Raw genomic sequence first — 24,211 nt, 5'->3', positions numbered from 1 at the left:
ATTTCTAGAAGGCAATTTGGCCACATTTATTGAAATTTAAAACATACATATCCTTTAATACAGTATTTCCAGGAATAATATCTACAGAAAGACTCCCACATGTGTGAAACACAGTTTTATAAGGATGTTCATTGTACAACTTTTATAATTACAAAATAAAATGGAAATGGATTAAATGTCCATCAAAAGGAAATATAATATAATGTAACCATTAAATATATGAAATAAATCTATATGTACTGGCACATAAAGTTGTCCATTATTTAGGTAAACAAAGTAAGTTGCAGAGCAATACACATAACAGGCCTCATTTTTTTAACTATACACCAAGCAGTATATTTTGATGTTTGATTTACGTGTTCATACACACATGATAAAACAGGTACATCTGAGAAGTCATTCGGAAAGGAGTTGGAGATGAAAAAGGATTGTAATTTTTTTATTGTCTGCATTTTTTTAATTACACAAGGCATGTCTTTCTGAAACACCCTCTATTCACACGGTAGACATTGGGTAATATGATGTCTATGGCTAATAACTCACCTAATGAAGTGTTGGGAAGTGAAAGAAACCAAATGATTTCACTGACAGCTAAGTCCTGATTGGTCTCTCAGTTGCCAGCCTCCCAGAGTTGAGTTTAAATTCCACAGAAACTGGAGAAATCAACCGGACTTTGAATATTGTTTTACCTGTACATTTTGCCTAGTGGACAGAAAGGTACAGTAATTGACCATGTTTCAAATAGAGCAATCTTTTTTTCAAGCATCATCTTCTCTCAAAAGAAAAAAAAATGGAGTGAAAGAGTAACACAATTTTGTTGTTACAGGCAGCAATTTGAAACATGAAGACTGTGATTCTGCTATTTTGTCTTCTTGGGTCAACTCTGTCATTACCAGTAAGTGCAATATGTTTCTTTATTGTGCCAACTAGGCTTAGCAATATCTCTACTTGTCGACCTCTCTCTCTTCCTGCCTTCCATCAAAACTGCTCTGTTCTGTGACCCATTCCCTTGGGTTCCCGTTTTTATTTTCCGAGGTGAAAGATGACAAACTAATAAGGTGCTAGTGCAAATTTCAATGTACTTACATCTTTTAAATGCATGCATACTATCATAATAGAATTTCAATTATTTTGACAGAGCCAAAAAACTGTAGATACTAATGAACAATTTTTCAAAAGAAACTTTAAATTATAACTGTGATTAGTTCTGTGAAGAAAATGGAGAGAGGGTGGAACAAGACGTGAATAACCAACTGCCTTCTTATTTCATTCCAAATATATATATGCCCTTCTTAAAAGAACTTGTCTGCAAAAATTTAATTTCTAAACAAGGTTAGTTAGGAGGTTAATTTCTTTTAAACACGGATTTTGCACTTTACCAAATAAATTTACCAAAAGTTTCTTCTAACTAGGGTGTCTCTAGTGTACTTAAATTATCGTACAATTTGTAAAAACTCAAGGTAAATAAAACTTTCCAGGAGCACAGCTATCACTCAAGGTGGACAAAGGAGTAGCATGTAGGTTAACGCAGATTGCTGATAGCCAACAGCATGAGACCTGCTGGAGGGCAGTGGTTGCAGGGGATGTGAAGGTGGCACTAAAATGTCTACTAGGTACAGTAGCAATTATCAAATGAAAATCAGGACACATTGACAAGGGTTTTTTTTATTATTTGTAAATGAATTTATTGAGTTATCATAAAAGCACAAAAAATGAATCAATTTGCAAGTATGGACGCAAGACAGCCTGGTGATTGTTTTCAGTAGATCAAAAGTTGGGCAACAGGAGGCACGTTGGAGATGGGGCAGGTTGCGTCTTCAGAAGAGTGGCCAGTGTAGGCCTCAAGAAGAAGGTGAATTCAAGCAAAGACTTGAAGCAGAGGAAGGAGTGAGCCAATGGCTGGGGAAAGAGCATTCCAGACAGAGGGAACAAGTGGAGGTGAGGCTCTGAGGCAAGAGTGAGCCTCATCTGTCCCAGAAATAGCAAGTAGCCTGGATGGCAGTAGTCGAGTGAGTGAGAGGAAATGAGGTGGGCCCTCAGAGATGCAGTGGGGCCCAGGGCATGAGGTCTTGTAGGCCGTGGTAGGCTCTCTGGGTTTTACTCTGAGTGAAAATGGAAGTCAATGGAGGGGTTGAACAGAGGAGTGAAAGGATCAGAATGTTGTTTTCAAAGGACCACTCGGGCTGTGACGCTGACAATAGATTGTGGGGGATAAAAAGACCTATCTGCAGAATTTATTCTTACCCAACCTTAAACCTTAAAGGGACCTCTAAGGACGGATAATGCCAGCCTTGCTTCTTACAACTGAGGGAAAAGTCCAAAGTGAAACCAAGAGTCAGTGGCAGCTGTAGGGTATATCCAAGTGACCCCAGGGCTGATGCAGGGCTGGAGGGCCACACCACACTGTCCTCTGTGATGCAGCCAAGAGCAAAGGCTGATGAGAGTCAACCTGGCCAGGGAGCTTCCACCTGAATGCAGAGGAACTGCTGAGAGAAGCTTATGGAAGGATCCATTTCTTCAAGGACCAAGAGCACCTGCAGGGATCTTAGTACTGGCTCTGCCACTCACCATGTCACCTTGGGCATGTCACTTTACTTCTTTGGGCCTCAGTTTCCTCATTTATAAAACAAAACCATATAATTAGATCATATGGATGGCAAGGACATTTTCACCCCTTAAATTCGGCGATTCTTAATACACCAGGAAAATACCCTGGCCAGGAAAGGGACTGAACTTCCATTACAGGAAGTGACTTGTCAGGCAAAAGGCAAAAGCAGGAAGCTCCACGAAAATCCAGTAGAGATTATGGCAATTTATCTTCAAGCATCAGGAAAAGCAAATGTGTACACAGCTAAGGTGCAGACTATGTATTTCACACCCTGAAAAAGGAGGAAGGCAGTTAAAGGAAAAATATGTGAGCCTAGGAGCTACCACTGGAAATCTACGTGCCCTACCCCACCCTCTCTCCCTCCCCACCACACGCCTCCTTGTCTGGGATTTTTGCACTCTACAATTCCATTTCCTATCATGCACAAAATGCTCCAGGGAATTAAAACTCCTCCAAAACACACAGAGCCTAAAGATAGACATTTTTGCACTGGGTACAACTTGTTATCTCCTGGAAGTAAATGGATATGAAACCTCAAACACATCCCTGCTCTGTCAAATATTTGTTATCACAGATGCAGTTCCCTGCTTTGGGACTTCCTCCCACAAAGCCGGTTCCGGATCAGGCAACACAACTAAACCAACAGCAGCCAAATCAGGTAAGAGTCCCACAAGAGGAAACATTTGCAGACCAGTGGATTGGAAGTCAAAATTTACACAGAGTCTCGTGACTGAACAAGAGAGAGAAGCTTTCCTTTGGGGAGAAAAAAATACAAAAACCAATACAGTTTTCTGAAAATTTTGAGCCAGGAAAACAAATCATCCTCATTCTTTTTCCTTTTGTCTAAATAATAATTTGGTTTAGCAAGCAAATCTGGTAAACTGAAAAGCAACAGCTACACCTATTGACAAAGCTTGGTCATCTATGCCCTTGAAATACTGTGACGTTTCATATGTGATATTTCCAGAGCTGGCAGGAATTAAGAGGTAATCTCTAAAAATAACTGCAGATTTCCTCAAGGTTTTCTTAAGTTCTTTTTTTGCTGATGAACTGATGTGTTACTGTAAAATGTGTGTCTTCGAAGAATATTTAAATACTTTTGAAAACTGCCTTGTCTCTTGGCTACTACCCTTCTTCCCAGTCCTATCCCTCCTCTGCTCTGAAGGACCTCTCCCTACCTCCATCCAGACTTTGTGAAACAGTTCAATTAACACCAGAGTCTAACACGCTCTTTTTAGTCCACGGTCATTAGAAAACACTCAAGTCAGGAGCCAATCTCACTTCTTCAGGAACCTGAAGCTTATACAATTTGGAGACCATTTTTTAGAAAAAGAATATCAAATTAGCTATGTAAAATTAAGTACTAAAGTGAAAAATTCATAGTGAGATAAGAAGTAAGTGAGTTACACATTTTTAAGATGAGAACTACCATAAACACAACACATTCCCAGGGCGCTCACCAGGGCCATGGAAGGGGACAATGCTAGTGAGAGGACCTGAAGCTTCACCTTCACTTAGATCCATGGTAAATCCACCTCTGATGGGAATATAGGTTACTTGAGGATATCCACCATTGACAGCATAGTAGAAACAGACAACTTCTTGTCTCATACATCAATTTCAATGCCTTGCAGGTCTTCCCTTCTTTAAATCTAATACCATTGACACAGATGCTCAAACTGGGGTCAGATCTGCAACTGGTGAGTACTCTTTTATATCATTTTAATATCCATTGTTAAATAAATATAATACCTAGTGCTGAGCATGTGTGTGTGTGTGTGTGTATCCACAGATGTACACATACACACATATTCATTGTAGATAAGTTGAAAGAGAGAAGACAGAGAAAAGCCAAAGGAAGTCGAATGCTGTTCAATACATCAAAAAAGTTTTTCTTGGCAAGAGAATCTCCAAAGGAATTAATCTAATTCTCCAGTCTTTACTGTCTTAGTTCTCCTCACCTATTCTCCAAGCTTCTCTCCTCATTCCTCCCACATATTTTCCTCACTGCCCCATAACACCCGTACACCCATACAAACACTACGACCACTGTCATCACCCTAATAACAAGAGCAAATTAATAAAGCTAGGAAGATTTTTGATTTTCTCATATAATATCTGTATAGTTTAATCTGTTTGGGGGATGAAAATATCTTTCCTGATTAGAGTGGACTTTTTTCCAGTGGTCAGACTTAAATATAGTATTATCCCATGTTCAAACTAGATATTTTATTCCGACCCTCACAATTTTCATGGGGATGCCTACAAAGGAATTCATTTCTTCAGAAGAAAACCATCAGAAAAATTCCAGGAACCATTGCTGCTATAGGCAAAAGAGAAAGGTGAGGATAAAATCACCTAAATGATTTTCAAAGAGAATGAGTCAAATGCTGAAGAAAAACCTACTAGGTAAAAAGTTAGTCTGACCTTGTGATACTAGTAGACTAAACAAGTCTTTGAACTTCATTTCTATATCTAATTCCTAATGCAAGAGTATGCTATATATTTACATAGCAAATCCTCCCTTTAAACGTGTTTTACATTTAGCAAATACCTTCTGGTTTCCTGAATGTTCAACTGAAACAACACAATGAAAATCTTCATTGCCCTACAGCTAAACCCTGCTGCAGGAGTGGCACCTGGTGCCCAGACCCTCCCACTGACCCTGGGGGGTCTGAAGGCACAACAACAGCTGCAGTCACAGGTAAGTTCAATGAGGGGACTCAGTTTACATTGGGGAGCATTCTCACTCAGATGGGAGCCTAAAGCGGAGAAAAGAACCTCTTCAAGGTTTTGAAAGTTTCCTCCAGAAAATCTGCAGGTGGATATTCTACAAACATAGAACTATCTTCGGCAATTTGGTTCTTGCTGAAAATCCATGAAAACACACCCAGAAAACTAAGCATGCTCTCCCTTAACCTCTCTAGAACTTGTTTGTAATGGGTAACAGAAAATGTGAAAAGTTCGGGAATACTGAAAAGTAAAAAATATAAAGGGCGAAATCAAGAGGTGTCGGGATTCTTCTCTAGCATGCTGTGCTTTCTATTGAAGACTTTCTGGGTGACAGAATCATCTCCAAGAAAAATTAAGAAGTGGATCATTTATCTGCAGCAAATCTAATCTTCTTGGTTTTGTGCCCTTTTTTCATGCTGTCTTTCAAGTCCCTAAGGCTTTCTAGTACTTTCTCTCCTCCCATCATTACTTGCTTTCAGGAAAAATCCTGGAAAACCCTCTCACACTCAAATTTAAATGACACATTTAGAGCATCACTCCTTTTGGAAGTGTTTGCATCTTTAACTACGGACAAAGCCTAAATTTTTACCTTATGAAATTTCTCTAAATAGCTTAATAGTCTCTGGAGAAAAATATAATGATCCCTTTATGAATAGACTAAGTTAGTTATTATGGACAATTTATTCTCCCCATCAGGTGACCTCAGGCCCTATCTTTCCCACATAATGTTCTCTTTTTTTGTAGCTTTATTATTTAGTACATACATATGTTAATTATAGGGAATTTGAATAGTCTTTGCGGTTTGAAATATTCACTTACAGCATTGTTTTTGAGGATTGCCTAGTATTTCACTGTATTGCAAAAATTGGGTTTATTTTTCCAGAATTTGCTTCTCTAAGCCATAGACCAATATATCCTAACCATCTTCTTACCTGTATGATGTACACTTCCAGGTTTTAAATAAGAGCAAGTTTGTATTAATTAATAATTACAATGAAGTCTGAGTTTAATTGACAGCATAATTTTAAGCTGCTCAATTTAAATTCCATGTCATATGCAACTAATACTTTATACCTTCATTTGTTCAAAATAACACAAAAATCTCTGTACTGCTTCATTTATTCATATTTGTGAAGTTTTGTAACATAACTAATTTGTACATTTCTTTTTTAAAATTGAAATGTATCTTTGTCTATCAGTCAGTTCTTACTACTTCCAGATATATTAGAGGCTTCACTCAAAGTTTGGCTGCTTATTTATACCTTAATAGTAAAAGTGATCCTCTGAAAAAGGCTAGAGAGACGGGCAAATAAAATGAGAATCTCTTTAACATGTGATCCTGGTGTGATCTATACGTCAACTGCCCAGATCCAGGCTCAATTGCTACCCTGCTCGACCCTTGAAGTCAGACTTAGTACAACTTTATATTTGCCAAAGAATATCCGTTCCAGACAAAAGTGTTAGTGGGCACCATAGATATGACTGCAGGCTCAATGGAGAGGGTTTGACATTACACACTCCCCAACATGCAATAATATGAATGAATCCCCATTTTTGGTGAGGATCCTTCAGTTTCTCCAGCTATGCCACCACCAAAGGTTCCTGTACTTGACTTTGTCCTATACAACCCCAGTAACCTCTGACCTTGCCTTTCCTTAGGCAGAGAGTGGCTTACGTCCCCTGTCAGAAACTTGGTCACCTTTCTGTAGCTCTAATTTATCAAAGCAAGGCCAACGTAGTTGAGTGAACTCTAGAACTATATAACTTCTGGTCAAATTCCAACTTTCCACTGACTACTTGTGGGATGTTGACCAAGTTACTTAACTGCTCTATGGCCCACTTTTCTCATAATTTAAGATGGGGATTAAAGTAGAACCTACCTCTAGAGCTGTGATAAGGATTAAAGCAGTAAATACACGCAAAACACTTAGAATAGTGCCCACCACATAGTAAACACTTAATAAGTGCCAGGTATTATTATTTCAAATAAATTCTCTATCTTCAACTAATACTAACTTTTCTCCTTGTTGTTGCATTGGTGAACAATTAAATTATCTTTCATCACAATTTTTACTTAGACATCCGTGTTTTCCTGTTTGTATCTTTTTGCTCTTTCTAACTTCCCTTTAAAGAAGAAATTTCTATTTTGTTTTCTCTCAAAACCCGAGTGTCTCCTCTCCCCAACCCATTTTCCCATTGTCACCCTGAAGATTAGTGGGTTTTGTTGTTGTTGTTAGAAGCCAAGGATCTGATAGGAAGGAAGGCTTTTTCTTAAATGCATGTACTTTTTACCTTTTGGCATTATGGTTATCACTATACCAACTATCTTTGGAAGTAATAAAATTAAGAGTCTATTTCATAAGACTTCAAATCTTTTGGGTTGGTTAGTATTAACATCCCATTTTGATGATTTTCCTGAAACGGTGTGAATTTCTATAGAAATAAAAATAAATCCGTGACAAACTCTAAGTTAATCCTTAGAGTACTACAGCACACCAACCCTTCACCCAAATTGCTTCAACCATAAACTCATATTTACATAGTTATCAGTGACCAATAGCGCTATTTCTCACTTTGTTCTAAGAGCTCGGCCGGTGCCAGGGGTTATTGAACAATATCATTCATCAGTTCCTATCAGTGCTCTATTTTAACAGCAAAATATCCAGGCAGCTACTATGAAACTAAATATATATGCTTCGAGAAATCTATTTTAAAATATCCATTATGTGTTTTAATGTCTTCTGCCACATAAAAGAAACACATGCATTTTTATCGCATTTTATATCATTATTACTTGGAGTAATTTTCAGTTTGAAGATAGCTTGAGGCCAAAGTTATTTTTTGTTCATTCAATTTACTAAATTCCACCTTCTAAATGTGCTGCCTTGGACTGGTTTTTAAATCTCTCCAGGTCTAATCTTTTTAGAAAATGGATGAGTTGCATTTCCCATCCAGCTCTATGAATCTATATCTATGATTACAGATGATACATTGCAACAGATACTGCACCCTTTTAAGAAAGTCTCAATATTTATATCATCTGCCAGAATTTACCTTTGAATATTTTTTTTTACTGAATTTTTCACTATTTTTTCCAGATGTTACCGATTTTTGTAGCACAATTTGGAGCACAGGTAAGATTATTTTTTAAGATGATTTTGATTTGAAATCATTTTAGTGTGAAATATTGAATCCTGCCTCAATTCCCCAGATAGTTGCTGAGTTCCTGTTTACTTTGCACTGTATGGACACTGATATTAACTAGTTGTTGTTAGTGCCATGGAGTCAATTCTGAGTCCTCAAAAGCCCGTGAACAGCAGAGCTGCACCTTGCCCAGTCTTTTGGTGCCATCGTCTCCCCTTCCTGCACTACATCAGACAATGTTCTGCTGCTATTCATAGGGTATTGCCAGTTTTTTGGAAGTGGGTGGCAGGGTACTTCTTCCTAGTCTGTCTTAGTGTGGAAACTCCGCTGAAACTCTGTCCACCATGGGTGACACTGCTGGTATTTGAAATCCCGGTGGCATGGCTTTCAGCATCACAGCAACACGCAGCCACCACAGTAAGACCACCGACAGACGGGTGGTGTGCTTTTTTGACTGGGAAAGAACAGTGAAAGCACTGAATCTCAACAACTAGACCACCAGGGCTGGCTGATGTCACCAAGAGCCAACACTTTTGAGCACTTGGTATATGCCAGGCCCTGTTCTAAGTACTTTATTATTTATTATGTACTATTTCATGTGCTCTTTGAAAGAACCTTTGGTAGACAATATTTTTATTTTCAATTTTAAGATGAGTAACTGGAGATACTTACAGTTACGCAGTTGCAATCACATAGTTAGTAAATGTCACAGATGAAGCAACCAGTCGATTCTTTAAACTACACTGTTAAGAAAAAAATTAATTAATGGGGCTGATCTAATGATCAATGATTTGCAAGATTTAATTTTTAATCTCAAATTTATTTATTAACTATAAATCTTATCCTCAAAAAAAAAATCAAATGTTTTCTCTTCTCCCTCCCTATTTTCCGTTGGGAAAGATAATTCTTGAGATCACTGATAAAATTACCAAAGACCAAAATCAAATAAGAGCATCAAGTGGCAGCTTTTACTTCTAAAAGCAGAGTCGAATATAAAATTCATATCAACTCTGAATTCCACCTCTGGGAACACATCCCAAGGAAATAATCTGAAATATAGTAAAAGTCTATTAACAAATATATTCATCAAAATAATATTTATACTAGAGAAGAATATTGAGTGCAGCTTAAATTTAAACAAAAGGAAAATGGTTAAGTAAACTGTACAACATAAAAGCAAACACTTTGTGACCATTCAAAAGGGTATTTATTAAAATTTGTCAGTAATGTGGTTAAATGATCACTGTATAGTATTAAAAGAAAAGGTAAGACACAAATCGTGTATATGACATGACTTCTATCATGTAAAGAAGAAATGTGTGAAAAACATCTGGAAGAAAATACATTAAACTCTGAAGGATGGGATTATATTTTTTTCTTTATTGCTTTCTGTATTTTCCAAGTTCCCTCCAATGTCCATCTATTACTTAATAATAGAAAAATACATAGTTTTTAAAATACAGAAGACCTCACATCACTCAGATATGAAATGTTAGCAGTCCAATATCACGTGCTGACTTGAGTTTTGTGATACAAGTCACAAAGGCAGTTTAGAATATTGTCGAAAATAAAAAATCTGTCCTTATAACCTTTAAAACTATTAAGTTTTTAAGTTATCTTATACACATATTGCCTCAAATATATTAAAATTTGTCTAATAAAGTGTGTTATTTTCCTTTTAGGGTACTATCCTAAGCTCAGAGGAATTGGTAAAAAAAAATTTTTTAATTACTAGCATTTCAAATTCTTTTCACTGCTACCATAATGCTATTTTCTGTCCTCATATAGTCTCTTTTGACCACAAACCCTAAACCTGGTGCCTACTACAGAAAATTGAACATTTTTGTAGATCCTTGCATTGGGTTGTCCTTTGTCTAGCTGGGGATTTCATCATCTTTCTTCAGCTACTTTTCCATTAATTTGACTTAGCTTTTGTTTTCTACATATTGATGTCAGATTCAGTTCTGTCCAGAAAGCCAAGGCATATCTTTAAACTTTGTGTTGATTAAAATCTAGGATGACAAATTATTAAAACACATGCAGATACAGAATAATATACATATTGATATTTATTGCAGCAAAGATTAATTTTCTTGACTTAAATTTTTAACTTTTGTAGGAAAATATATTATGTTTCTAGCATCTTACAGTGATGAATGAACTCTTCCCTATACATATGAATAAGTAGAGGGCTGAACCTAAATAAAACTCATATTACCATTACTAGGTACTTCCATGCATTTTCCTGTAAGTCATTTTTAGAGAAAAATTACTTGAATTAATGTGGTACCTAAATATGACACTGAAGTAAAGACTTGAGGGAATACCTGGAGAGAGAGTTTTTTAAAAATCTTTCTATTATGAAAAAGATAGAGATTTTTCTGGATTGTACATAAATAAAGTCAAGTAACGGGGCATGTTTTGCCAACAATGATACCCAAACACCCATAACTACCAGTTACTGAGCCGATTCTATATAACGGGCACCTTGGTAGACCGTTTACACCCATTACTTTTAATCCTCATCAAAGGACAAAGTAGAGATTTTTTTAGCCCAATTTTATACATAAAGAAACGGAGGCTCAGAGAGCTTAAGAAACTTAGGTTCCAAGGTCAAAAAAGAGTAGATCCAGATCAAAAGCCATTTTTCTATCCCCTACACCAGTGGTTTTCAAACTTTTCCAGTAAAACCCACAGTAACAGCTACATTTTTCATTCAACTAACACACACATACATATGCACACAAGTTTCATGAAACAATATTTACCTGTACTATATAGAATGTACTCGGTAATTTATAGTCTGTTCTTTTTGTATTTTTTAAAGATTGGCAACACCCACCTTCTTTATTTCAAATCTATGGATGTCACCATCCCCAATTTGAAAACTTCTCTATTCTATTCTTGTCTCTCTTCCAGCATAAGTCTAATTCTGGTTTCAGTGCCTTGTAAATCTAAGACAGTATTTCCCAAACTTCAGTTCCGGACCACCAAATCAGGACAACTTGGAGTGCTGGTTAAAAATGCAGATTTCTGGGGCCGCCCAGTGGCGTAGTGGTTAAGTTTGCGCTCCTCTCTGGTGGCCCAGGGTTCACTGGTTCAGATCCCAAGCCGGACCTATGCACTGTTCATCAAGCCATGCTGTGGCAGCGTTCCACATACAAAATAGAGGAAGATTGGCACAGATGTTAGCTCAGGGACAATCTTCCTCAAGCAAAAGGAGGAAGATGGGCAACAGATGTTAGTTCAGGGCCAATCTTTCTCACCAAAAAAATAAATAAATAATTCAGATTTCTGAGTCCTGCCCTAGACTTGCTCAACAGAATTTCTCTAACAGGGGAGCCTAGGAATGTGTCCTTTTGACAAGCTCTTCAAACGGTTCATATGCAAACTAACATTTGAGAACCACACTCAAGGAAACTGACCTGTGTCTTAATTATGAGCCCTCCACTCTTTTTATTCTATGAAGATGCCATCAGAACTGCAAGGTCCAAGAGGACTGGTTCCTGCCTGAACTCCAAAACCAGCTGACATCAAATTATTTCTTCTTAGGAGGAACTTCTCACAGTAATTTTTTTCCCAGAAAAAAAAAAACAAGTGTAGGCAACAACAGCATTCACTACCAGTGTGCAAACTATTGAAAGTCTGATAGAGAGGAGTGTCGTTGAGTAACTGGAATTGCCAAGGGAAATAGTTCTGACTGAATATTCCAATGCCTTTGAAAAATACATCAAAAGAAACTTAAAGGGATGCAAACCATGAGATGAAGATTGATTGATCTACTCGAACTAATTTGTCCATTCATTTTTAGTCTCCTAAATTACCTTTAAAAAATTATGGGCAAAAGTAGGTCAATAAGGGAGATAGAGCCTTCTGTAATTGTGTGGATTTTCTGCCTTGGTTCTACCTCCAGATACACCTGATGGTAACAAATTATGCATTATTCCTTTTCCTGTGACTGGTTTGCTTCTGGCTTCCCCTTTCTAAGGGAAATGGGGCACAGCAAGGAAGCCCAGTAATGAAACCAGAATCAGGCTCAGAAGAGGGAGGCCTTTCCTCTGAGCAATTCCCGGTCTTTATTATTTTCTCTGACTCTACCTTCTCCATCCTGCCATTCCTGCCCAAACTTACTGCCCTCAAAGGAGAAAAGGCTGGTTGACCAGCCTTCCAATGTGTTCTTTTGACTTCGTTTTCTGTTTCCTTCCCTCATTCCAGCCAGCGGCCCCGCAAATCTTCGCAGGCCTCATCTTCCAGCCCTTGTTCCCTGGAGGCATCCTGCCCACCAGTCAGGCCACTCCAGACGTCCAGAACGGAATCCTTCCTGCAGGACAAGGAGGAGTAAAGCCCGCCATCCAGGGAACCTCAGAGAGCCCCTTGCCAACTACCAGCGACACAGACGATGACTTTGGAGGGACCACCCCTGCAGGCATACAGAGGGGCATGCGCACTACTGAGGAAACCATCACAAAGTCCCCCAATGGTAAGTTCTTCCAGCAAAAAAAAATGCCCCTTGGCCATGAAAGTCACCTGCGGAGTGAAACAAGAGTTCTTCCTTGTCTTGCCCTGACAAACACGGATCCTGACAAAATCAGGGAACCCCTTTGTTCATTCACAGTTGATTCCGGCAATGTGAGGGAATATTTTTACTGGACCACCAACCCCAATGTATCAACCCAAAAAGAAGACATTTAATTGCTGACCTAACATACATTCCACCTTAGGTCAGAGCTGGAAATATTTGGAAACAGACTGTGCTCTCCCTTTCCTGTCTCCCCCTGTGCCCCCAAACATACACAGGCCCGCAGCAGACCCAGTTAATCAATCATAATACTCTTTTCTACTCACCAATAATGGATGAGCCTCAGAACCTTTCAACCTAATGTTGCAAGCAGCCACTGTAATAGACCGGAGTTAACATAGTAGGTGAACCCATGTGCCATTCCCGTCAGATGTGATTTAAGAAATGTGGCAAAAATAAGCTCTTCTAACACCAAAGATCAAAGATAATCATTTAACAAGTGGAGATGTCTAGAACCAAATGTCCTTGGAGGTAACAAAAGAATGGTTTGATATTGATACTCTTGCTCCTAGGAAAGAAATTTTGATGTCAAGTAAAAATGTTTAAATTCAATACGCTTTTACCTACATTTAAGAAATGTTTTATTTTCTTCCAGGAATTCAGTAAGCTGTTTCCAATTTTTTCAACTAAACCACCTCAAATGTAGTGGTACATGTGAATCTTTTTCATTGATCATATGATGGAACAGTGAGACATACTGAAGAGAATCAGAAGAAATCAATTCTTAGTTGATCTAAAAGCTTTCTTGAAATTTCAGAAAACATATTCTTCCTAGAGAATACTGACTTTTGAAAAAGAATAATTAAATGGATACGTTTGTCTTTGAAATGTAACATTATGCCACCCTGGACCTGGAAGATATGTATATTAAAACATATTCTGAAACTGACTCTTTTTCTTCTTTGGGAATGGAAGAGAGTTGGAGCCTTTCAGAAACTACATTACCTCAGGATCCGTAGATGACCCTCTAGGTTTAGAACTTTCCTTGGAAGTAGGTAGTGCTTGTCACGGGAGTGGACATGCAGCAGTGGAAGGACAATTTCTGATTTCCTCACAACCACCTTATGACCCACTCTCTCCCATAAGAGCCACAAATTTAATTTTCAATAAGCAAATTATGTTTTATCATCTAAAATACACAATGGAAACAAAGAATTATAAATCATATGGCCTGTCCTCAAGCTGCTAGTAATTGTGGCATTTAATGTTTTATTTTGGTGTGTCTGAGAGTGAGAAATGACATTGATAAAGTAAATCACTCTTGCTCCACACATGTAAAAGGTAGAATTTAATTTGACTTAAATTTATAACCTGGACCATTGCCGTTCATTCATAGTGGGAGAGAGTGAGAGTGATTAACACAAACTAAGCTACAGCCCCAAGAAATGAAAGATGTGGATACACTGAATAACATTTCTCACTGTATTTGAGCAGCCCTATCAGGATGGAACAAACTCAAATATATACCCACAAAATACATTCCATGTTAAGTTTTTCAAGTAGTTAAAGATTTACTAGTGGTAAAGATTTATTAGCCACAGTGTTTCAGATTTGCAGAAGCTGAGTAAGATATTTATGAATTGTCCAGGTTTTCATAGCCAAAGGAGAGCAAATTTGGACTCAATTTTCCAAAAATATTTTGCCATTAGTGTCATGTGATACTAATTAGAAGCGCTATCAAAAGATATCCTGGGTAACTATCAAAAAAACATTCCCTTGGTGGCTGGCCAGTGCCATCATGGTTACGTTTGCGTGCTCCACTTCAGTGGCCCAGCGTTCGCAGGTTCAGATCCCAGATGCAGACCTATACATCACTCATCAAGCCACGCTGTGGCAGCATCCCACATACAAAGTAGAGGAAGATTGGCAGAAACGTTCCTCAAGCAAAAAGAGGAAGATTGGCAACAGATATTAGCTCAGAGCCAATCTTCCTCACCAAAAAAAAAAAAAAAAAAAACTCTCTAAGCCTCTTTTTTTAATCTGTAAAATGCGGGCAAAAACCCCTGTCATAGGTATCCCACAAAGTTAACCTGATGATCAAAGCAGATAACACACAAAAGTGCTTTGCAAACTCCAAGCAACTAGAGAATTTCATTTTGTTTCCTTTCAATATCCTTCAAACCAATTGAAATTGTCTGTCCTCCCATTTCCACACCATCTCCCCATACTTCCTCACTATATTTAAGTTATTAGTTCAAGTGTATGATACCCAGCTTGACCTTCTTGACCAGGTATCTTCCTGGAGAATGCTACTCCTGGGGGAATCTGAAGACTTTCCAAGGGCTACAGGCAGACAGATGGTTTTAAGGGATAGATTTCCATTCCTAACACCCACATAGGTACTTTCCCGAGACACAGCCGCCTGAGAACAGTCCTCCTTTTCTTCCTCTCCTTTCGTAGTCACTCATTTCCCCACACTGCAAAAGAAAGACTTAGGTCTCATCTATCACTGATCTCACCGTGGAAAATTGCTCTGCGTCGAAAACCTCCAGGACACGAAACAAAGGAAGAATTTCAAATATTGGAGCCGGTATTCAGAATGAGAATGGCCTTTGCCACTCAGGTAATTTCTTGTTCTTAGCTTTCAACACAATCAAATAGCAACCTAAGGGAATTATCAGGTAATTGATCCTTGAAAACATTTTTGATGGTAGAAATTAAACTATGAAATCAAAAATGTTTAGTTATTAATTCATTTTGAAATATCGATAATACATAAATTACATGTTAATACAAATAACATACTTTTTAAATTAAAAATAAGTACATTTTTTAAAAATTTGCTGAGAACAGTTAATTTAATTAACAAAATTTAGTGAAAAGAGCAGTTTTAGCTTTGAAATCTCTTTCATGTTTTAATGAAAGATAATATGATACTCATATCTGGTTGTGCTTTCAGTCTGCATCTGTCAGAATACCACAGACGTAATTGCTGGAAAATTCCACTGTATACTCTTGAAAGAATGAAAATGAAAAAGGAAAGTGTAGTTTTTATATTATTATAAAAATAATTTTACCTCATTGACCTATCCAAAGGATCTCAGGGACCCCCAAGAACCCTCACCAAACTTTGAGAACAACTTTGAGGCATGTCACATCCATTTTTTTTATCCTCTCCCTGGTTATATATTGAAAATCATATGGTGATCTACCACGTGTGTGTTGTTTCCAAAACCGAAGTGGGTTCCCTCCTGGCAAGTTAAATCAGGCTCTCCATCAGAAGTAGTTGTCTCACAAAGTAAGGTACATTTGTGGCAAATAGGAGACTAGGAGAAATCATTTCCAGGGTCATGGCGTCCCCCAACAAAGGGAAGCAGGGACCTTTTATTTCGGATGAGGGATGAATATTCAAAAGAGAGGGGTGGGTATTTGCTTGCACAGGCTCAGCTGGAAAACATGCTTCCACATACACTGCAGGTTATGGTCATAAGGCCTAAGCTCTTCCTGGAGAGATCTTAGCATTCAAAATAAGGCAAAGGTCACAGGCATGGGTCTTGTGGTGAGGCTTGGACTGGTTCAGAGTGGTTGGTGACTGCATCTCCTTAACATAACAAACTGGAAAAAAACAATTTGGAAAAACAGTTAAATGCTTCTAAACCCACACTTGAGTTCCTCGGGGCAACTAGTTGGTGACAGTGTGACTTCACACACATTCTCATTGCTTATTGTACTGCCACAGTCTGTGCCCTAAAAAACACAGTAGTTGGAATAAAATCAATTTCATTCAATTCCCATCAAAAAAATAAAATAAAGTGAATATATACTTGTATGTGCTGCAACATTAAATACATTCCTGGCAGAAGAGATCTTCCCTTTGAACGACGCATCAGTGAAAATTGAAACCTCTGCTTCGATTTTACTCTCTGATTGGCAGAATTTTCCACAGACCAGCTTCTGGCTTTAAACTTTAGAGACCTTTTCTCTCGTCCATTGCCACGTACTTCTGCCACCAAGCACTCAGGACTAGTTCATATTGCGATGCCACCTCTCACCTTTCACTTTGGTGTCCCAACACTTGATGCGTTGCGACAGTGCAGGGGCAGGAGTATTCCTGAGAGCCATTTCTAAAACGGAACAACCAGAGCAACTTAATGATTCACAAAGCACATAAATATACCCCATTCAACCCAAATTCAATGTATTCCCAATTCAAATTTCTCAGGCAGATTCCAAAAATGCCTGTGATCACCCCAATGCCATTTGGCACAAAGTATGATCAAAGGAAAATCAAGGTAGAAAGAAACAAATGTCTTCACCTGTTGTGGTGAAAATATCTTAGATTTTCAAGAGCTAAGACCCTGTGAACACTTTGCTAGCATGCTCTTCAGGCCCAGGAAGGAACCTATGCAAGTGAAGGGACTTGAAGCTTAAACTTAAACTTCATTAGCTTCTTAATAAATCCATCTCTGCCTCGCTACCTCACCCAGTTCAGCCCTTCCTTTCCCGGTATTTTGTGTTATTTTTGTAATAATCCTATTTATATCCTTATTGGAAGGCAAAAAGGTCATAATAACACCTACCTTGCTCTAGGTGACAAATTCTGCATGGAGAACAAAGCAAAGAAAAATAATATACACTGGGGGCATTCTATGTGGGAAGTGCAAAATATTTTTGGAAAATTGAATCCTAATTTACTCTTGGTAAAGTAATGGATATCAAAGGGAAATACAAGGGGAGCAACATAAGTAATTTTAAATTCTCTGGTAGCCACATGAAAAAGGCAAAAAGAAGTAGGTAAAATAATTGTAGCAATATATTTTATTTAATCTAATATATATAAAATATTATAATTTGACTTACATGCGATAGAAAAAATTAATGATCTATTTTACATTTCTTTTTGTTGTTGTTACTAAATCTTTGGAATCAGATGTGTATTTGCATTTCCACCTCAATGTAAACTAGCCACATCTGAAGCACTTAATAGCCACATGTGGCTAGTGGCTACTATATTGGACAGTGCAGTTCTAGATATAATGGAAGAAGAACCACAGGATTGAAGTAACACTCCTATTTAATCAATGGGGAATCTAATGCTGGGTATAAGCAACATTTCCAAGGTCACACAGTAGCTAGCATTTGGTAGAAATGGAATTTGAACTTAGGTTTGCATAACAATTTAAAAAGTTGAAAGAACATTTTCTAAGTTACCAAAAATAAAAATCAAATTTAATCAATAATGCTAGAGGAAAAGTCTGGATCATCTTTCTTTTCTCACTATAGAAAATGATAATATAAAATCATTGTCATATGAAGAGATAAAAAATGTAAGAAGTAAGTAAGGATGATCTTTTCAACAAATGGTGCTGGGACAACTAGACATCCACATGCAAAAAAATATATATATATATAGACACTGACCTTACACTTTTCACAAAAATTAACTCAAAATGGCTCATAGAGCTAAATGTAAAATGTAAAACTATAAAAATTCCTAGATTACAACATAGGAGAAAATCTAGGTGACCTTGCTTTTGGTGATGGCTTTAGAGATAGAATACCAAAAGAACTCACCATAAAAGAAAAAATTGGTAAGTTAGATTTTCATTAAAATTAAAATTTTCTGCTCTGCAAAAGGCAATGTTAAAAGAACAAAAAGAAAAGTCATAGACTGAGAGAAAATCATAGCAAAACATATATCTAATAAAGGACTGGTATCCAAAATATACAAAGAATTCATGAAACAGTAAGAAAACAAACAGCCCAATTTTTAAAAATGGGCAAAAAATCTGAACAGACACCTCACCAAAGAAGACATACAAATCACAAATAAGCATATGAAAAAAACAATGCTCAACATCAAATGGAAGGATAAAATTGCAAATTCAAAAACAAAATAAGATATCACTACACAGCTATTAGTAAGGCTAAAATCCACAACACTGGTAATACCAAATCCTGGCAAGGATGTGGAGCAAAAGGAACTCTCATTCATTGCTGGTAGGAATGCAAAATGGTACAGCCACTTTGGAAGGCAGTTTGGCAGTTTCTTACAAAACTTAGCATACTCTTAGCCATGTGATCCAACAATTGCACTCCTTAATTTTTACCTAAAAGAGTTGAAAACTTATGTTCACACAAGAATCTGCATACAAATGTTTACAGCAACTTTGCTCATAGTCGTCAAACTTGGTGGCAACCAAGATGTCCTCCTATAGTTGAATGGATAAACAAACTTTGGTACATCCATATTGTACCTATGAAGCCACAAAAGGTCATGAAGTAAACTTGAATGCATATTGCTAAGTGAAAGAGGCCAGTCAGAAGAGGATATATACTGTATGATTCCAGCTAGATGACATTTTGGAAAAGGCAAAACTATGGAGACAGTAAAATGATCAGTGGTTGCCAGAGTTTCAGAGTGAGGAGGGATGAAGAGGTGGAGCCCAGGGGATTTTTAGGGCAATGAAACTATTCTATAGGATATTCAGATGGTAGATACACGTCATAACACATTTGTCAAAACCCACAGAATATACAATATAAAGGATAAACGCTAATGTAAACTATTGAACTTAGTTAATAAAAAATCTGTCAGTATTGGATCATCAATTGTAACAAACGTACCACACTAATGCAAGATATTAGTAGAATCAACTACAGAGGAGAGGGAAAGAGGATAAAGGGGAACACTCTGTACTTTCTGCTCAATTTTCTGTAAACCTAAAACTGCTATTTTTTAAAAGTGTATTAATTTTTTAAAATATACAAAAAAATACTGGTTAATACTTTAAAATATTAGCCCACAATGTTTGCAAATTGATGTGGTTTGCTAGAAATTATAGGGCTAAGAGATAGAAAATATCGCCCCCTAGTGGTCCTAAGACAGAAAAACTAAAAGTAGAATGAACCAATCGAGGAACCAAGGAAAAGACAGCAATAGTCCCTTTACGGAGACGAGGTACTTCTAGAAATAAATTGTCTCAAATCCAATAGCCATCCATAAATCCAAGTAAAAACTCAAGTAGTCAAGAAGGGTGATTACGGACAACATTTAAGGAAAATCAGAGAATGCATGAGCAAATTAGCCAGACCCAGTGGTCTAGTGGTTAAGATACTGTGCTCTCACCGTGGTGGCTGGGGTTCATTTCTCCAGCAGGGAACCACACCACCTGTCTGTTGGTTGTCATACTGTGACGACTGCGTGTTGCTGTGATGCTGAAAGCTATGCCACCAGTATTTCAAATACCAGCAGGGTCACCCCTGGTGGACAGGTTTGAGCCGAGCTTCCAGATCAAGACAGACTAGGAAGAAGCACCTGCCAATCACTTCCAAAAAAATTGGCCATGAAAACTCTATGAATAGCAGTGGAGCATTGTCTGATACAGCACAAGAAGGTGAGAGGATGGCATAAAAAGATAGAGCACTGTGTACACAGGGTCACTAGGAGTAGGAATTGACTCCACAGCACTAACAACAACAAGTGAGCAACGTATATAAGTGATTGACACCTTATAAATCCCATGGGAGTGACGTCGATAGAAGGAAACCTAATTCCATAACTCCTCCAACTGTCTAAGTATCCCTTGGGTAGGAAGACCCCTGCGGGAAAATGAAATAATGAAATATTAGCAGACCTGACCAGTAGACATTTAACCCAAGATGTAAGAAGCCACTTTCAGGAAACTCAGCTGGACTAAGCCAACAGAAGTTGAACTTTTTTTTTTAGATTTTATTTTTCCTTCTTCTCTCCAAAGCCCCCTACTACGTAGTTGTATATTTTAGTTGTGGGTCCTTTTGGTGGAGGCATGTGGGGCACTGCCTCAGCATGGCTTGATGAGCGGTGCTAGGTCTGCCCCCAGGATCCGAACTGTGAAACCCTGGGCGGCAAAAGCGAGCACATGAATCTACCCACTCAGCCCCCGGGCAGGCCTCAAAGTTGAACTTTTAATTATTAATATACCTAAAACTTTATACTTGTAAAACTAAAACAGATAACTGTATACCCAGTATGGAATGAGTGTGTGGCAGATTTTAGACCAACACATAGGACAAATCATTGCAACAATTATTCACTTCAGAGTAAAATTTAAAAGAACAACTGGTTTGAATTAAACTTCCTTTAACTCTATAACTGCAAGAAGACATTACATAAAAGAACATTTCCACAAGTAGTATACTTTTGTCCCTTATGGAATCGCTAAACACTTTTAGGACCTGAAGAGCCTATCATTTTTTTCAGTGTCCCTATTTGGCTCTTTTTGAAATCTGCTATACCATATTTTCTAGTTTCTGGTTCCCCATCAAAGTTTTCAAGCTTTGCTTTTATCTCTGAATGTAGCCTTGGTTTTTTCAAAGCAAAGTATAATTCTACTTATCTTGATTCCTCCATCAGTCTCTTCCTATTGACTGCTTTTCTTCTCATCCTTCCTCTTGGGAGCTTGCCTCCTTTTGAATCAGGTTATCTTGGAGAGCATGCTGAATTGAGAGTTTTCTGGGCCACTCAGATAACAGAAAGCCAGGCTGTAATCCCCTGAGGGCTGACTTACTTCTGGTTCACCCCTCCTGGGCCCTAATAGACAGCAGATAGTAGCTTCCCAGGGCCCCCACCGTTGATGGGCCCTGGACTCTGACTGTTGTCCCTGTTAGCCAACAAGCCTATTGAACATGCGGTTCAGCTACTTCCAGACCAGCAACCAGCCCCAGGGCAGAAATGGCCTCAAATGCTGGACTCTTCTCTCTAGATTTTTATCCATTCCTAAATCTTGGCCTAGGAATTCCTCACTATCTGATTAACTCTTTGATGATTTTAATTTTATATATATATATATATATATATATATATATATATATATATCATTCAGCGTTTTAGTTGTCTTGAGCAGGGAGAATTCACCCAAATTACTAAAACTAGAAGTCCATTCCTGGTCTTTACTCCTAACCCATTCCACAGTATCTTTGACTGGGGCGGGGGGGGGGGGGGGGGGGGGGGGGAATCTATGAACAATTAAAAGGTGTATTGTGCTCAAGGAAGTGGCTGGCCCTGACTCCTGATGGCTCACTGAAACTAAGAATGTGAATGCTGAGCCCCCATTGTTCTCAACTGGGGCTTAGTTGCTAATTCTGATAAAGCAAGAACAACCCTGCATGGTGCTCATACCACTTTACATCAAATAGGAGGCGATTATTCTTTAGAAATACAATACATCTGGAATTAGCAAAAATTAAACATTAATGGTCCCCTCTTGTTCTGAATGAAGAAAAAAATAACAATACTTTGATATCAAGGGTATGTGAGTGTGTTTGTATGTGTCTACACTGGACTTCAAAATATTATGCTAGTTATTCTGCTTACCTTGAATATGTATACATGTTTTCATTTTAAAAGTAAAATAAATTATTAGACCAGGACTATAAAATAGCCATTATTTTTTGGAGCTGGTGCAGTCTATTAAATAATGAGATTTTCAGCCAGTCACCAATTGATTATTATAATTTTATTTTTGAAAGCAGAAGCAGAAAGAAAATTTTTTTAATGCAGAAAACTATAAGAAAGAAAATTTACTCACCCAAATTCCAGCATTCATGTGTTACTACCACTAACACTTGGATGAATATTTTCTAGTCACTTTTTTCTGTGCATATTTTACGTATTTTTTTACAAAGTTGAGTTTGTACCGCAGTAGTATACACTGTCATGTAACATACTTTTTCCACTAAAGTATATATCATAAATATTTTCTCCTGTCATCATTTTGCTAGGACATAATTTTAATGTCTAAATTATATTCCGCTTTATTGGTTAACCATATTTATGCAATCAATTCCCTAACAATAAAGGAATTTTGTGCAGCAAGAAAATCTTTGTTTCTGTTGATCTATCTACATCAAAAGTGAAGTTGCCATTTCCTATCACTGTGAGCATCTCTTCCTCCTTCCCCCTACCTGAGTACTGGTATCAGTGAGATGATTTCGTGTTTTTTCCATCTTCCACCCCATCAGTGTGACATGACATGCACCAAGAGTAACAGAAGGGGGCATTTGGTAAGAAAAGAAAAGGAAGAGAGAGCTTTTAGGAATAATACCAAATGGAAGATAGGCTAGGAGGTGGTCCATTTTGGCAGTGGGAAAGGTCTGACTGGCCCCAGACACTCCACCCATGGGACAAGACCCCCCCTCAACTAGCCCCACCCAGTGGGGGATCAGATGGAACTGAGAACTTACTCTGGAAACCTGGGACAAGAAAGTGTGGGGCCAAAGATTAAAGGACTCTGGATGCCACGGAAAAGATTTAAGTCCAAAGGGAAGGGGTTTTTTCCTCCTACAAAGTATAAAGCAATATAGAAACATAAACTGTTATTTCCCTGAGAGATGGAGGGATTTTTGTCTGTGAGTAACCAGTGGGGATGACAGCACCCATGGCCCCCGTGGAGCTGTGTGGGTTGGAGGACTTGACTCTGACCTGACAGACTGTTTGTACATTCTCGTGGGCACTGTATGTGTGCTTGATCAGCTGATATAAGATTGCTTAATAATGCATAGTCTCTCCCTGCCCTCTTCCACTGTGAGGAATGTAGTTGTGGGGTTACAGAGAGGGAAAACTCATAGATTACAATAACTATAGACAGTTTCTTTATCACTGCTTGAATCAGACTCTGTGTCAGCAAGCTCCTACTTAATTACCTGTCATTTACCCCGTCCCCTTACCCCCACCGTCTGCCCCACACATTGTAATCGTAGTCTGATTTGCTTTTCAAAGGACTGTCTCACTGGGTTAATTGAAGCTAGTTGCACCGGTGCAATCTTCAGAAACATGCTGAGGGAAGCTTTCACAACGTGCCAGGCAAGTGACTACTAGACAAGTCTGCTGAAAGTTATGAGCATACGTTCTCATATCTGATTGTCTGTCTCTGAACCATTACAATAGCATGCACATTTAAGTTATTTCTTAATCTTAACAAATTATACTAAGTGCTTTACAGACGTCAAACAGGGGGCATACTGAAGAGTTAATAGTACATACATGACATATTCAAAAATGAAATCATCTTCCCTCATATTCCTCTTTCTGCACACTTTATTTTTGTTAGTTTTCCCACCATATTTCCACATCGCCAAAGCTTATAACCATCCTGACGCTTTATGCTTCCATCTTCCACTGCCTATCACATGCAATCAGAAGCCAATCCTCTTCACAGCTGCTTCAA

General features: G+C 38.0%; 1 protein-coding gene across 1 annotated transcript; it reads left to right on the top strand.

The window, feature by feature from the left end:
* Positions 1-597: 597 nt before the first annotated feature.
* On the top strand, positions 598-13,953 carry AMTN (amelotin). Its single transcript, XM_023636883.2, has 9 exons — positions 598-717; positions 827-895; positions 3,183-3,266; positions 4,243-4,308; positions 5,223-5,312; positions 8,440-8,475; positions 10,168-10,194; positions 12,701-12,965; positions 13,660-13,953. The coding sequence occupies exons 2-9, from the start codon at positions 842-844 to the stop codon at positions 13,668-13,670; spliced, it is 633 nt and encodes a 210-aa protein (XP_023492651.1). The 5' UTR covers positions 598-717; positions 827-841; the 3' UTR covers positions 13,671-13,953.
* Positions 13,954-24,211: the final 10,258 nt, after the last annotated feature.

This window comes from Equus caballus, chromosome 3 (assembly GCF_041296265.1).
Source record: "Equus caballus isolate H_3958 breed thoroughbred chromosome 3, TB-T2T, whole genome shotgun sequence".
Taxonomy (NCBI): domain Eukaryota; kingdom Metazoa; phylum Chordata; class Mammalia; order Perissodactyla; family Equidae; genus Equus; species Equus caballus.
This window is presented reverse-complemented; position numbering and strand designations above follow the sequence as displayed.